Below are 14,579 nucleotides of genomic sequence, written 5' to 3' on the forward strand. Positions count from 1 at the left end.
GGTTACCAACCTCCCTTGTTCCCTGCCCAAGAGGTCAAAATAGCGATGCCCTCAGTCCAGGACCACATGTGCCGTTGTCGTCACACCTGGAGGAGGGCCCTGGCTGCCCTTCTTCATGCCTCCACCGTGACCTAATCCCAAGCTAACCGTCGCCATGCTTCAGCACCAGTCTACACTCCAGACCAAAAGGTATGGCTTTCATCTAAGGACTTGCCCCTGAAAGTGGTTTCCAAAAAACCACCTCCCCGATTCATTGGCCCCTTTGAGATTGATCGTGTCATAAACCCCTCTGCTGTTAATCTGAAACTCCCAGACTCTCTCAAAATTCACCCCACCTTCCATGTATCCTTAATTAAACCAGTCTGCTCCTGTCCCCTCCTGCAGCTGCTCCTCCACCCCCTCGGCTCATTGACGACCATCCTGCCTATACCGTCCGGCTGCTTTTGGATGTGCGCCATCGGGGCCGCGGTTGGCAGTATCTGGTGGACTGGGAGGGACACGGGCCTGAGGAGCGCTGCTGGGTGCCCCGTCGTCACATTCTGGATCCCTCCCTCTTACAGGATTTTCATACCTCACACCCAGACAAGCTGGGTCGTGTGCCAGGTGGCGTCCGTAGAGGGGGGCATACTGACACATCTGCTCCTGCTATGCCCTCTGGTGTTCATCCGGTGTCTTCTTGATCTGCAGTTACTCCCCCTGTACACTCTCTCTCTCCCTCTCCCTCTCCCTCTTTGTGTGATTGTGTGGTTGGAGAAAGGTGTGCTGGAGTCAGAGCAGATCCCTACCAGCTGCAACTCGTTCCATAATCAAGACCTCAACAAATACTCAGTCCTGCCACTTCCACTCTGCCAGATCGTAATCCCTGCTCATTACCGCTCTGTCTCTGGCTCCTGTTCCACATCTCACCACCCAACTACCTTGCTCTGGATTTTACTCACCACCACTGTCTTGGATTCCCCTCAGGACCTGTTTACCCTGTTCTACTCAGATAACTCCAACCTCAGTCTCCACGTCTGGTTTTTCTGCAGCTCATCCAAGCTTCCCTGGATCTGCACTCCATATCGCTCTGTGTAACTATAAATATTTTGGTTCATTCATCCCTGTTTCCTCATCTGAGTCTGCTCTTGGGTTCCCCTGTGTCGCTCCGCCTAACATAAATAACAGCGATAAAAGCTCTCTGTTTTTAGCTGACAGTCAATTAAACTACTAATTAAAAACATTCCACTCACGATAACAATCACACTTTAATAGGTCAAATAATATGGAGAGGGTGTTCGATAGCAAGAACTGGAGTATCTTGATTCGATATTTCCAACAAAATTTTATTACAAACAATGAACAGCACATACTAATATATAAGTTCACATAATTTAAACAGTTAATTAGGTTCTTTAAATGCATTGCATCATATGTGTAACAATAGATTAATGTAAAGTAAGATCTCTACGAGGAAATAGAGGAATTGAGACAGATCATCAATAAAACAGGAAACTAAGATCATCAGTAATGTTTTGATCTATCCTGTGTACCAGTCTGTACTATCATTCCATTCCTTGCCACTCCAAACATGGCATGACAAGAAGTGGCGAGGCGTGAAATGATAACAGAAACAGACTGGTACCCAGGCTATTTTTTTTTTACCGAGGCTATTTTTTTTTTATCCCAGATGATGAGGAAGAAAATTTTAACCAGCATGCCATCTGTCTAGTAACCTTCAGAAAACACAACAACACCCAAAGGAGCAATAGAGAAAGCTAAAACATATTTCATTCGTTACAGTAGTAACAACCTCTGAATTAATTTGGTCAGTTCAGAAGAGGAACTGCTTATTGCACATTATTTAAAAACATTAGAATTTATACATTGAAGAAAAAAGATAACCAAAACACTTTTATCAAACATTATTGCTTGTTGCACACATATACCTCCATACTTGTATTACAACAATGTTAATACATTACATTATTACAATGTTATTACAACTATGTACAGCTGGCTTGTACCAACCAAAGACTGTTCTTGTCCCTTTGAAGGAAATAAACACATTTAACAGAGTTCATCCAGCCGTCTTGCATCAGGCCAATGCATGTCCATCATGCAGTAGGCTAGATCACAGCTGATTTATTCATGCAAGGAGAAATGGTAAGTGGAAGAGAGGCTATCTGCCAGGGTAGGTTTATTCCATGGGACAGAGGTCAGGCTATCTGCCAGGGTAGGTTTATTCCATGGGACAGAGGTCAGGCTATGTGCCAGGGTAGGTTTATTCCATGGGACAGAGGTCAGGCTATGTGCCAGGGTAGGTTTATTCCATGGGACAGAGGTCAGGCTATCTGCCAGGGTAGGTTTATTCCATGAGACAGGGGTCATGCTATGTGCCAGGGAGGGTTAATCCATGGGACAGACAGACCAGGGTATCTGCTGTGTGGAAAGTAAGACAAGGTAGGATGATGTTGATGTAATGTCAGGAGCCCTCTTTACCCACACACCAGTCCTCATCATTTCTCCATCAGTCCTTTATCTTCAGCCAAGAAGTCTTTTACCCTGTATTGATAGACATTATCCTCATGAATCCTCAGCAGGGTTGTGAATTCTTGTTTTACCTGGAATGGTTTTAGATAGACACACATTTAAATCATCATCATTATCACCACAATCATTACCATCATCATCAATATCACCACCATCATCACTACCACCATCATCATCATCACCACCACCAACATCATCATCATCACCATCATCATCATCACCACCAACATCATCATCACTACCATCACCATCATCACCACCAACATCATCATCACCAACACTACCACCACCAACAACAACTTCATATAAAGAACAATCGCTGAGCCCAGTAGCTGAATTCTCATCATTGATATCATTCCACTGAGGAACCCCTTGAGTTACACCGCCTCAGTTTAATTATTTATATCGTCCTCTACTTCCTGTACAGAACAGATAGTGTCCCTTCCTCTATTCCAGCCCTATTCCCTGCCTAAATGGCAGCTTCCATTAACCTTACTCTTACAGTACAGTGTAACATCAATGAACACCGCCGCTTGTGGGGATATATATATATATATATATATATATATATATATATATATATATATATATACTACCGTTCAAAAGTTTGGGGTCACTAAGAAATGTCCTTGTTTTTGAAAGAAAAGCTCATTTTTTGTCCATTAAAATAACATAAAATTGATCAGAAATACAGTGCAGACATTGTTAATGTTGTAAATGACTATTGTAGCTGGAAACGGCTGATTTTTAATGGAATATCTACAGAGGCCCATTATCAGCAACCATCACTCCTGTGTTCCAATGGCACGTTGTTAGCTTATCGAAGTTTATCATTTTAAAAGGTTAATTGATCATTTGAAAACCCTTTTGCAATTATGTTAGCACAGGTGAAAACTGTTGTTCTGATTAAAGAAGCAATAAAACTGGCTTTCTTTAGACTAGTTGAGTATCTGGAGCATCAGCATTTGTGGGTTCGATTACAGGCTCAAAATGGCCAGAAACAAAGAACTTTCTTCTGAAACTCGTCAGTCTATTCTTGTTCTGAGAAATGAAGGCTATTCCATGCGAGAAATTGCCAAGAAACTGAAGATCTCATACAATGCTGTGTACTACTCCCTTCACAGAACAGCGCAATCTGTCTCTAACCAGAATCGAAAGAGGAGTGGGAGGCCCCGGTGCACAACTGAGCAAGAGGACAAGTACATTAGTGTCTAGTTTGAGAAACAGACGCCTCACAAGTCCTCAACTGGCAGCTTCATTAAATAGTACCCGCAAAACACCAGTCTCAACGCCAACAGTGAAGAGGCGACTCCACAATGCTGACTTTCTAGGCAGAGTTCCTCTGTCTAGTGTCTGTGTTCTTTTGTCCATCTTAATCTTTCATTTTTATTGGCCAGTCTGAGATATGGCTTTTTCTTTGCAACTCTGTCTAGAAGGCCAGCATCCCGGAGTCGCCTCTTCACTGTTGACGTTGAGACTGGTGTTTTGCAGGTACTATTTAATGAAGCTGCCAGTTGAGGACTTGTGAGGCGTCTGTTTGTGAGGCTGTTCTGTGTACACAGTGTTGTATAAGATCTTCAGTTTCTTGGCAATTTCTCACATGGAATAGCCTTCATTCTTCAGAACAAGTATACACTGACGAGTTTCAGAAGAAAGGTATTTGTTTCTGGCCATTTTGAGCATGTAATCGAACCCACAAATGCTGATGCTCCAGATACTCAACTAGTCTAAAGAAGGCCAGGTGTATTGCTTCTCTAATCAGCACAACAGTTTTCAGCTGTGCTAACATAATTGCAAAAGGATTGTCTAATGATCAATTAACCTTTTAAAATGATAAACTTGGATTAGCTAACACGACGTGCCATTGGAACACAGGAGTGATGGTTGCTGATAATGGGCCTCTGTACACCTATGGAGATATTCCGTTTAAAGAATCAGCCGTTTCCAGCTACAATAGTCATTTACAACATTAACAATGTCTGCCATGTATTTCTGATCAATTTGATGTTATTTTAATGGACAAAAATGTGCTTTTCTTTCAAAAACAAGGACATTTCTGAAGTGACCCCAAACTTTTGAACGGTAGTGTATATATATTTTTTCTGCCTAGATTATCTAAGCATACCTCTTTACCTGTTCAATTGTTATTTTAATTAATGATACACATTTTTATGCCTTAGTAGTTTAGTACAACTGTCACACTGGTTATAGTATCATAACCAAATAATTAAAGCATTTTTAGTCTTTTGCCAGCAGGTATTTAGACAAGCTACTCTAACTTGATTGGTAGGCTGAAATGGTTTGGAAGCTAGTTATGAGGTTGGGAGATTGGGAACCTATCTAGCTAAAGCCAATTTCATAAAATTGCTAGGTGGCTAGTATTACAGAGAAACAACTAAACATGTGTGTTTTATTTATTAATCAAGAAGGAATCAAAAGGCTACATAGCTTGATCAAATTAATTTACAAACATACTTCCTGCGACTCCTGCCATTCACCGGCAGCTAAAATCAAATTAAATGCTGAGTGTGTCACTTAACACTCTGTCTCTCCTCCACTCACGCTACTGTCTGCACACTACTAGAGCAGGAGTGTCCAACGTTTTCTAGCATGTGAGCTACTTGTATATTATGAAACACGTCGTGAGCTACTCACCCCAACAATCCTAGCTTTCCTAGCCCAAGTTATATTTTTCCTGGTTTTCAATATTTTTACTCTCAAAATTGCTATTATTTATAGAGAAACAATGCAATAAGATGTAAGAAGTCCGTGTCAATGCTTAAAAATAATAATTCCGATTTTAAAAATGTTTTAACTGCGCATTTTGCAAGAGAAGAATGTGCTGGTCTAGTGACGTTTTTGCTGCTGCATACTATATGTCATGACAGATTTTACAAAACAAAAGCCCAGCAGATTGATACAAATAATCATGATATGATTCTGCCAGGTAAGCCTACTTTGCAGTTAACATTTAACTGAGAAGGTTTTGGGGAAAGTCTTTCTCAACAGAAAATGTAGAAGATTTAGAGTTATCATAACTGTCTACATGAAGTGAATGATAGACAAATGTGCACAGCACACTGACATACAGGGGCAATATTGCTGCAAATTAATTGGCTGATATTGTGTGGCTAACCGGGGTGGGATAATGTGGATTTGATTGGATAGTAGCCAGGAGCTAGAGGTGTATGATACTTGTGAGATGTAGCTGGTCCAGTCAGTGTGCCCCCTCCTCAAAATACCGGTTTCAGAAAGTCTTATAAATAATTAGGATAAAACATGGGCTTGAAAATTAAATTTAGTAATTCATTTAACATCTGAAAAATTGTAAAAAAATTATATATATATACTGCTCAAAAAAATAAAGGGAACACTTGAACAACACAATGTAACTCCAAGTCAATCACACTTCTGTGAAATCAAACTGTCCACTTAGGAAGCAACACTGATTGACAATAAATGTCACATGCTGTTGTGCAAATGGAATAGACAACAGGTGGAAATTATAGGCAATAAGCAAGACACCCCCAATAAAGGAGTGGTTGTGCAGGTGGAGACCACAGACCACTTCTCAGTTCCTATGCTTCCTGGCTGATGTTTTGGTCACTTTTGAATGCTGGCGGTGCTTTCACTCTAGTGGTAGCATGAGACGGAGTCTACAACCCACACAAGTGGCTCAGGTAGTGCAGCTCATCCAGGATGGCACATCAATGCGAGCTGTGGCAAGAAGGTTTGCTGTGTCTGTCAGCGTAGTGTCCAGAGCATGGAGGCGCACCCAGGAGACAGGCCAGTACATCAGGAGACGTGGAGGAGGCCGTAGGAGGGCAACAACCCAGCAGCAGGACCGCTACCTCCGCCTTTGTGCAAGGAGGAGCAGGAGGAGCACTGCCAGAGCCCTGCAAAATGACCTCCAGCAGGCCACAAATGTGCATGTGTCTGCTCAAACGGTCAAAAACAGACTCCATGAGGGTGGTATGAGGGCCCGACGTCCACAGGTGGGGGTTGTGCTTACAGCCCAACACCGTGCAGGACGTTTGGCATTTGCCAGAGAACACTAAGATTGGCAAATTCGCCACTGGCGCCCTGTGCTCTTCACAGATGAAAGCAGGTTCACACTGAGCACGTGACAGACGTGACAGAGTCTGGAGACGCCGTGGAGAATGTTCTGCTGCCTGCAACATCCTCCAGCATGACCGGTTTGGCGGTGGGTCAGTCATGGTGTGGGGTGGCATTTCTTTGTGGGGCCGCACAGCCCTCCATGTGCTCGCCAGAGGTAGCCTGACTGCCATTAGGTACTGAGATGAGATCCTCAGACCCCTTGTGAGACCATATGCTGGTGCGGTTGGCCCTGGGTTCCTCCTAATGCAAGACAATGCTAGACCTCATGTGGCTGGAGTGTGTCAGCAGTTCCTGCAAGAGGAAGGCATTGATGCTATGGACTGGCCCGCCCGTTCCCCAGACCTGAATCCAATTGAGCACATCTGGGACATCATGTCTCGCTCCATCCACCAACGCCACGTTGCACCACAGACTGTCCAGGAGTTGGCGGATGCTTTAGTCCAGGTCTGGAAGGAGATCCCTCAGGAGACCATCCGCCACCTCATCAGGAGCATGCCCAGGCGTTGTAGGGAGGTCATACAGGCACGTGGAGGCCACACACACTACTGAGCCCCATTTTGACTTGTTTTAAGGACATTACATCAAAGTTGGATCAGCCTGTAGTGTGGTTTTCCACTTTAATTTTGAGTGTGACTCCAAATCCAGACCTCCATGGGTTGATAAATTGGATTTCCATTGATTATTTTTGTGTGATTTTGTTGTCAGCACATTCAACTATGTAAAGAAAAAAGTATTTAATAAGATAATTTCTTTCATTCAGATCTAGGATGTGTTGTTTAAGTGTTCCCTTTATTTTTTTGAGCAGTGTATATATATATATATATATATATATATATATAGTATATATTTTAACAGAAAAATATATATAATACAGCCCATTGTCTACAATACAACTCAATACCCCACAGTGGCCATACAGTACAGCCCACAGTCTACTATATAAATACAACTCAATACCCCACAGTGGCCATACAGTACAGCCCACAGTCTACTATATAAATACAACTCAATACCCCACAGTGGCCATACAGTACAGCCCACAGTCTACTATATAAATACAACTCAATACCCCACAGTGGCCATACAGTACAGCCCACAGTCTACTATATAAATACAACTCAATACCCCACAGTGGCCATACAGTACAGCCCACAGTCTACTATATAAATACAACTCAATACCCCACAGTGGCCATACAGTACAGTCCACAGTCTACTATATAAATACAACTCAATACCCCACAGTGGCCATACAGTACAGCCCACAGTCTACTATATAAATACAACTCAATACCCCACAGTGGCCATACAGTACAGCCCACAGTCTACTATATAAATACAACTCAACATGCTGCAGTGGCTGATTCCTCATTAATATCATTCCACTGAGGTAAGCTAGTCCTTGTGTTATATTTAAGTTTATTTATTGATCCTCTCCCCCCTGTACACAAGAGACAGTGTCCCTCTCTCACTCCCTCTCTCCCTTCCCTCCCCGACACTAGGGTGGGGGGACACTAGGGAGGTGAGACACTAGGGTGGTAAAACACTAGGGTTTTGAGACACTAGGTTGGTGAGACACTAGTGTGGTGGAGGGCTGGGACACTAGGGTGGTTACACTAGGGTGTTGAGACACTAGGGTGAGGAAACACTAGGGTGGTAGAGGGCTGAGCTACTAGGGTGAGGAAACAGAAGGGTTGTTAAGGGCTGTGACACTAGGGTGGTGAGACACTAGGGTGGTGAGGGGCTGGGACACTGGGGTAGTGGACACTGGGGGTGGTGAGACACTAGGGTGGTGAGAAACTGGGACACTAGGGTGGGGAGATACTAGGGAGGTGAGACACTAGGGTGGTGAAACACTAGGGTATTGAGACACTACGGTGGTGGAGGGCTGGAACACTAGGGTGGTTACACTAGGGTGTTGAGACACTAGGGTGAGGAAACACTAGGGTGGTGGAGGGCTGAGATACTAGGGTGAGGAAACAGAAGGGTTGTTAAGGGCTGTGACGCTAGGGTGGTGAGACACTAGGGTGATGAGACACTAGGGTGGTGAGACACTAGGGTGATGAGACACTAGGGTGGTGGACACTAGGGTGATGAGACACTAGGGTGGTGGACACTAGGGTGGTGGACACTAGGGTGATGAGACACTAGGGTGATGAGACTAGGTGGAGGGTACTTTCAGACACAAGGGCAGTGAGACACTAGGGTGATGAGACTCTAGGGTGATGAGACACTAGGGTGATGAGACTCTAGGTGGAGGGTACTTTCAGACACAAGGGCAGTGAGACACTAGGGTGATGAGACACTAGGGTGATGAGACACCAGGGTGATGAGACTAGGTGGAAGGTACTTTCAGACACAAGGGCAGTGAGACACTAGGGTGATGAGACACTAGGGGAGGGTACTTTCCTAGTCTCAACCGTGCTGTTTTTCAACCAACTGCATCTCTGTTCTAGTTATGTCCTAGTAATGTTTCCTAGTATAAATAGCCCTGAACTTTGGCAGGGATAGAGAGATACAATGTGCTAAGGAGAGGAGCAGATGAGCTTTATGTAACAGACTTTAAATTAATGTGAAGAGGGAGAAGGGGGGGAGGTACCCAGGTACGTAAATTTAAATGGAGAGTCCTAATGTCCTAATGTGAAGCATGGACTGGCTGACACAGTTAAAAACCTAAGAAGAGGTTGTCCTGTAGATACATGTCCTCATGATGTCCTCTTAATAGACGTGGATCATAAAGTTCAGTGAAACTGACTGACATGAAAACCTTGTGATCAGTTAAAACAGAGTGCAGTTGTTAGAACTGATAGGGAGAGATGTTACCTAATGTCAAAGGTTGTGACCTGTGTCCTCTAACATTGACCTCGGCCTGTAAACATGTCTCAGCGGAAGCGTCATACCTACAGCTCCTGCTGTGTTGTAGCCTGTTGTTGCCACAATTCAATTCAATTACGGGAAAAACAGAGCTCCTAATAGAAGTGTGTCACAAAACATACAATACCTCACAATGACGGGGTGCAAACTAAATAGTGTGTGACGGTGACGCAAAGCAGTGGGTCGCATAGCTCTGGTCCAGGGTGTTATGTGCGTCTTTCCGATGCTGAGCCTCATTGTCGCATGTAATGCCCTGGATCAGAGCAATGGGTCGCATTTATGCAGAAATTACTCATTCTGTTTAACCTAGGCAAAGCCTCTTCCTAGCCGACAAAGCTGGTCAAAATGATCTCACTACGATCAGTTTACAACCTGAACTGATTGTTATCTGATTGAGATGGCGTCAGTTCAACCAATTTTGCGCGCTAGGTTGACTGTGGAAAAGTCTCAGGCAATGTAAAGAAGGAATGAATTGATTTGTGAACCTCTTTGTACTGTACAGAAGCTTTATTTTCTGCACAGTGAAATAGGCTCACCTTTCTGTGGGGGGTGCAGACTTGGTATGCTCCATCTCCTGCCTATGGACTCCATAAGAGATATTTATTATGGGCCGGACATTATAAAGGGTAGGACATATGTACACTACAAAAGTATGTGGACACCCCTTCAAATGAGTGGATTCGGCTTTTTCAGCCACACCCGCTGCTGACAGGTGTATAAAATTGAGCACACAGCCAAGCAATCTCCATAGACAAACATTGGCAGCAGAAAGGCCCATACTGAAGAGCTCAGTGACTTTCAACGTAGCTTTCCCGGTCAACTGTAAGTGCTGTGATTGTGAAGTGGAAACGTCTAAGAGCAACAACGGCTCAGCAGCGAAATGGCAGGCAACACAAAGGACCAACGAGCGCTGAAGCGCGTAGCTCGTAAAAAAGTCTGTCCTCGGTTGCAACACTCACTACCGAGTTCCAAACTGCCTCTGGAAGCAACGTCAGCACAAGAACTGATCGTCGGGAGCTTCATGAAATGCGTTTCCATGGCTGAGTAGCCACACACAAACCTAAGATCACCATGCGCAATGCCAAGAGTCAGCTGGAGTGGTGTAAAGCTCGCTGCCATTGGACTCTGGAGCAGTGGAAACACGTTCTCTGGTGTGCTGAATCACGCTTCACCATCTGGCATTATTACGGACAAATCTGGTTTGGCGGATGCCAGCAGAACGCCACCTGCCCCAATACATAGTACCAACTGTAAAGTTTGGTGGAGGAGGTAAAACGGTCTGGGGCTGTTTTTCATGGTTCGGGCTAGGCCCCTTGGTTCCAGTGAAGGGAAATCTTAACACTACAGCAAACAATGACATTCTATACAATTCTGTGTTTCCAACTTTGTGGCAACAGTTTGGGGAAGGCCCTTTCCTGTTTCAGCATGACAATACCCCCGTGCACAAAGCGAGGTCCACACAGAAATGGTTTGTCGAGATCGATGTGGAAGAACTTGACTGGCCTTCACAGAGCCCTGACCCCAACTCTATTGAACACCTTTGGGATGAATTGGAACGCCGACTGCGTGCCAGGCCTAATCGCCCAACATCACTGCCCGACCTCACTAATGCTCTTGTGGGTGAATGAAAGCAAGTCCCCACAGCAATGTTCCAACATCTAGTAGAAAGCCTTCCCAGAAGAATGGAGGCTGTTATAACAGCAAAGGGAGGACCAACTACATATTAATGCCCATGATTTCAGAATGAGATGTTCGACGAGCAGGTGTCCACATACTTTTGATCATGTAGTGTATTAATGCTTATGACATAAAACATGTCTCTCTTACCTTTCTTTTTGTGCTGTCATCTTCTGGTCATCATATCTGGAAATAAATACAACTAGTGTGAGTGTAATGTTGTTGTTTTTTTTACTTCAGAAACAACTTGTTTAGTTTAATTTTCTATTCCTGGCAGCTAACCATCTTTGCAACCTGATTATAAGAGGGATCACTCTGATTTAGACCTTTATATTCAAAGCTCGCTTATGTTGCTTTTACTCAGGCAGCCCAATTCTGATCTTTTGCCCAATTACAGGCAAAAGAGCTGATCTGATTAGTGGGAAAAAATCAGAATAAGACTGCCTGTGTAAACACAGCCATATAGACCTACATACATGTGCTCATTCTGTACATATACGTAACAGGAGGCTGCTGATGGGAGGATCGCTCATAATAACGTCTGCAACAGAGCAAATGGAATTGATGTATTTGATACCATTCCACTGATTCTGCTCCAGCCATTACCACGAGCCCGTCCTCCCAAATTATAGTGCCACCAACCTCCTGTGATATACATAGCACACACTCCATAGCTAAGCTGTGTCTCCAGTAAGGTGAGCAGGCTGAACAAGGTGCCTCATCGGTGACCCCTGGTGGCGGTGGGGACTTACTGCAGGACACATTCTGGGATCTGTATGTGGTCCATAGGAATCAGCTGGCTCAACTCATCCAATGTGTGAACATAACGGATCTTATCCAGGAACTTCACACTGCAGCAGAGAGAGACAGATGGATGGAGAGAATCTGAATATAGTATAGTCTGAATCACATTCATCTCGGAAGCCTAGAACTAAAATATTGCATAATTGTGTCAGATGCGATACCAGTTATGTTACAGGGAGTCTGTCATGAAAGATTTGAACAACTTTAACATTGTTTTCTCTAATGGTTCTTTAGGTTCATATCTCAGAAAGGATCTGAGTCCTGAGGCTGCTCCTCCTTCTAAGTCCTGAGGCTGCTCCTCCCTCTGAGTCCTGAGGCTGCTCCTCCCTCTGAGTCCTGAGGCTGCTCCTCCCTCTGAGTCCTGAGGCTGCTCCTCCCTCTGAGTCCTGAGGCTGCTCCTCCTTCTGAGTCCTGAGGATGCTCCTCCCTCTGAGTCCTGAGGCTGCTCCTCCCTCTGAGTCCTGAGGCTGCTCCTCCCTCTGAGTCCTGAGGCTGCTCCTCCCTCTGAGTCCTGAGGCTGCTCCTCCTTCTGAGTCCTGAGGCTGCTCCTCCTTCTGAGTCCTGAGGCTGCTCCTCCTTCTGAGTCCTGAGTCTGCTCCTCCCTCTGAGTCCCGAGTCTGCTCCTCCCTCTGAGTCCCGAGTCTGCTCCTCCCTCTGAGTTCCGAGGCTGCTCCTCTCTCTGAGTCCTGAGGCTACTCCTCCCTGCTCCCAAGCCCTCCCCAGGTGCAGTGATGATGATGACGATGAGGGGTCTTACCTGATGAAGGGTCTGGAGATGGCCAGGACTGTACGGATGAACCAGGATGGGTGAGCAATGACCAGCCACTTCAGATTCTTCTTCAACCTGCAAAGGACATTAAAATACCATTTACATTAACTTTATGTTCATACAGCATAGGTTACACATGTATAAGCACATTATAATCACGACATTACACATCTATAAGCACAATATAAACATGACATTACACATCTATAAACACATCATAAACAAGACATTACACATCTATAAGCACATTATAAACATGACATTACACATCTATAAACACATCATCAACATGACGTTACACATCAATAAGCACATTATAATCATGACATAACACATCGATTATAATCATGACATAACACATCTATAAACACATCATAAACATGACATTACACATCTATAAACACATCATAAACATGCCATTACACATCTATAAGCACATTATAATCATGCCATTACACATCTATAAAAACATTATAATCATGACATTACACATCTATAAACACACCATAAATTAAATTAACCTAACACAACATTTAAAGGTGCATTCCGTAAATTATAATTTACCTCCTGTTGATGGTGTGGTAGCACCTCTTTAGCCAGCTGATACCAGGCATCCTCCTGCGAGGCGTAGCTCCGTTCAGATAGATAATCATGTAGTCCTCAGCCACTAACAACTCCAGGCTACTGATCACATAGCTGACAAGAAAACAAACACACAACTCATATTAAATACACATTCCTGAGGGAAAACATACACAACTCATTAAATACACATTCCTGAGGGAAAACATACACAACTCATATTAAACTTCTTATGGATCTCTTCGTGCCCCAATCCCTTTAGCGGGATCGATTTGACAACACCCAGTGAAATTGCAGCGCGCCAAATTCAAAAACAGAAATACTCATAATAATAATTCATAAAACATACTAGTGTTATACAAGATGAACTTCTTGTTAATCCAGCCGCAGTGTCAGATTTCAAAAAGGCTTTACGATGAAAGCAGACGATGCGATTATCTGAGGACAGCGCCCAGCATACCAACACATGAAAATCAGATTTCAACCAGGCAGGTGCTACACAAAAGTCAGAAATAACAATATAATTCATGCCTTACCTTTGAAGATCTTCTTCAGTTGGCACTCCAAAATGTCCCATAAACATCACAAATGGTCCTTTTGTTCGATAAATTGCCTCTATATATCCCCAAAATGTCAATTTATTTGGCGCGTTTGATTCAGAAAAACACTGGTTCCAACTTGCCCAACATGACTACAAAATATCTAATAAGTTACCTGTAAACTTGGTCCAAACAACTTTCCTAATCCAACTTTAGGCATTTTAAAATGTAAATAATCGATAAAATTTAAGACGGAATATACTGTGTTCAATAGTGGATAAAATGAAAGTGGAGCGAGTTCCAGGTCGAGCGCACCAAATAAAGAAGTACCCTTGGCTTGACACTCAGAAAGGGAAGGGCTACTTCTTCATTTCTCAAAGGAAAAACATCAACCAATTTCTAAAGACTGTTGACATCTAGTGGAAGCCATAGGAACTGCAAGCATATTTCTATTAAAAAGGGATTGCCATAGAAATCTAATGGAAAACAGATTGAGCTCAACATTTTTTTCCCTGGATGGATTGTGCTCGGGGTTTCGCCTGCCAAATCAGTTCTGTTATACTCACAGACATTATTCAAACAGTTTTAGAAACTTCAGAGTGTTTTCTATCCAAATCTACTAATCTACTAATAATATGCATATCCTAGCTTCTGGGCCTGAGTAGCAGGCAGTTTACTTTGGGCACG

General features: G+C 43.7%; 1 protein-coding gene and 1 long non-coding RNA gene across 4 annotated transcripts in view; one reads left to right on the plus strand and one right to left on the minus strand.

Moving 5' to 3' along the window:
• The window catches only part of LOC106569612 (uncharacterized), a 47,124-nt gene that overhangs the window by 28,349 nt on the left and 4,196 nt on the right, over positions 1-14,579 (plus strand). The window contains exon 3 of one of the 2 annotated variants that reach the window (XR_006758837.1): positions 12,237-12,809. This is a non-coding gene — a long non-coding RNA (uncharacterized lncRNA). Of the gene's footprint in view, positions 1-12,236; positions 13,364-14,579 lie in introns of those variants that run through there. The other variant, XR_001320520.2, reaches the window with a different exon arrangement.
• Positions 1,302-14,579, minus strand: part of LOC106569610 (caytaxin) — a 33,901-nt gene continuing 20,623 nt past the window's right edge. Inside the window, exons 7-12 of one of the 2 annotated variants that reach the window (XM_014141143.2) lie at positions 13,336-13,467; positions 12,760-12,846; positions 11,951-12,049; positions 11,349-11,384; positions 10,058-10,099; positions 1,302-2,600 (exon numbers count right to left, since the gene is read on the minus strand). In XM_014141143.2, coding sequence (XP_013996618.1) covers positions 2,597-2,600; positions 10,058-10,099; positions 11,349-11,384; positions 11,951-12,049; positions 12,760-12,846; positions 13,336-13,467 — 400 coding nt within the window. In that variant the 3' untranslated portion in view covers positions 1,302-2,596. The remainder of the gene's footprint in view (positions 2,601-10,057; positions 10,100-11,348; positions 11,385-11,950; positions 12,050-12,759; positions 12,847-13,335; positions 13,468-14,579) is intronic. The other variant, XM_014141145.2, reaches the window with a different exon arrangement.

The sequence above is a fragment of the Salmo salar genome, chromosome ssa14, assembly GCF_905237065.1.
Source record: "Salmo salar chromosome ssa14, Ssal_v3.1, whole genome shotgun sequence".
Lineage (NCBI taxonomy): Eukaryota > Metazoa > Chordata > Actinopteri > Salmoniformes > Salmonidae > Salmo > Salmo salar.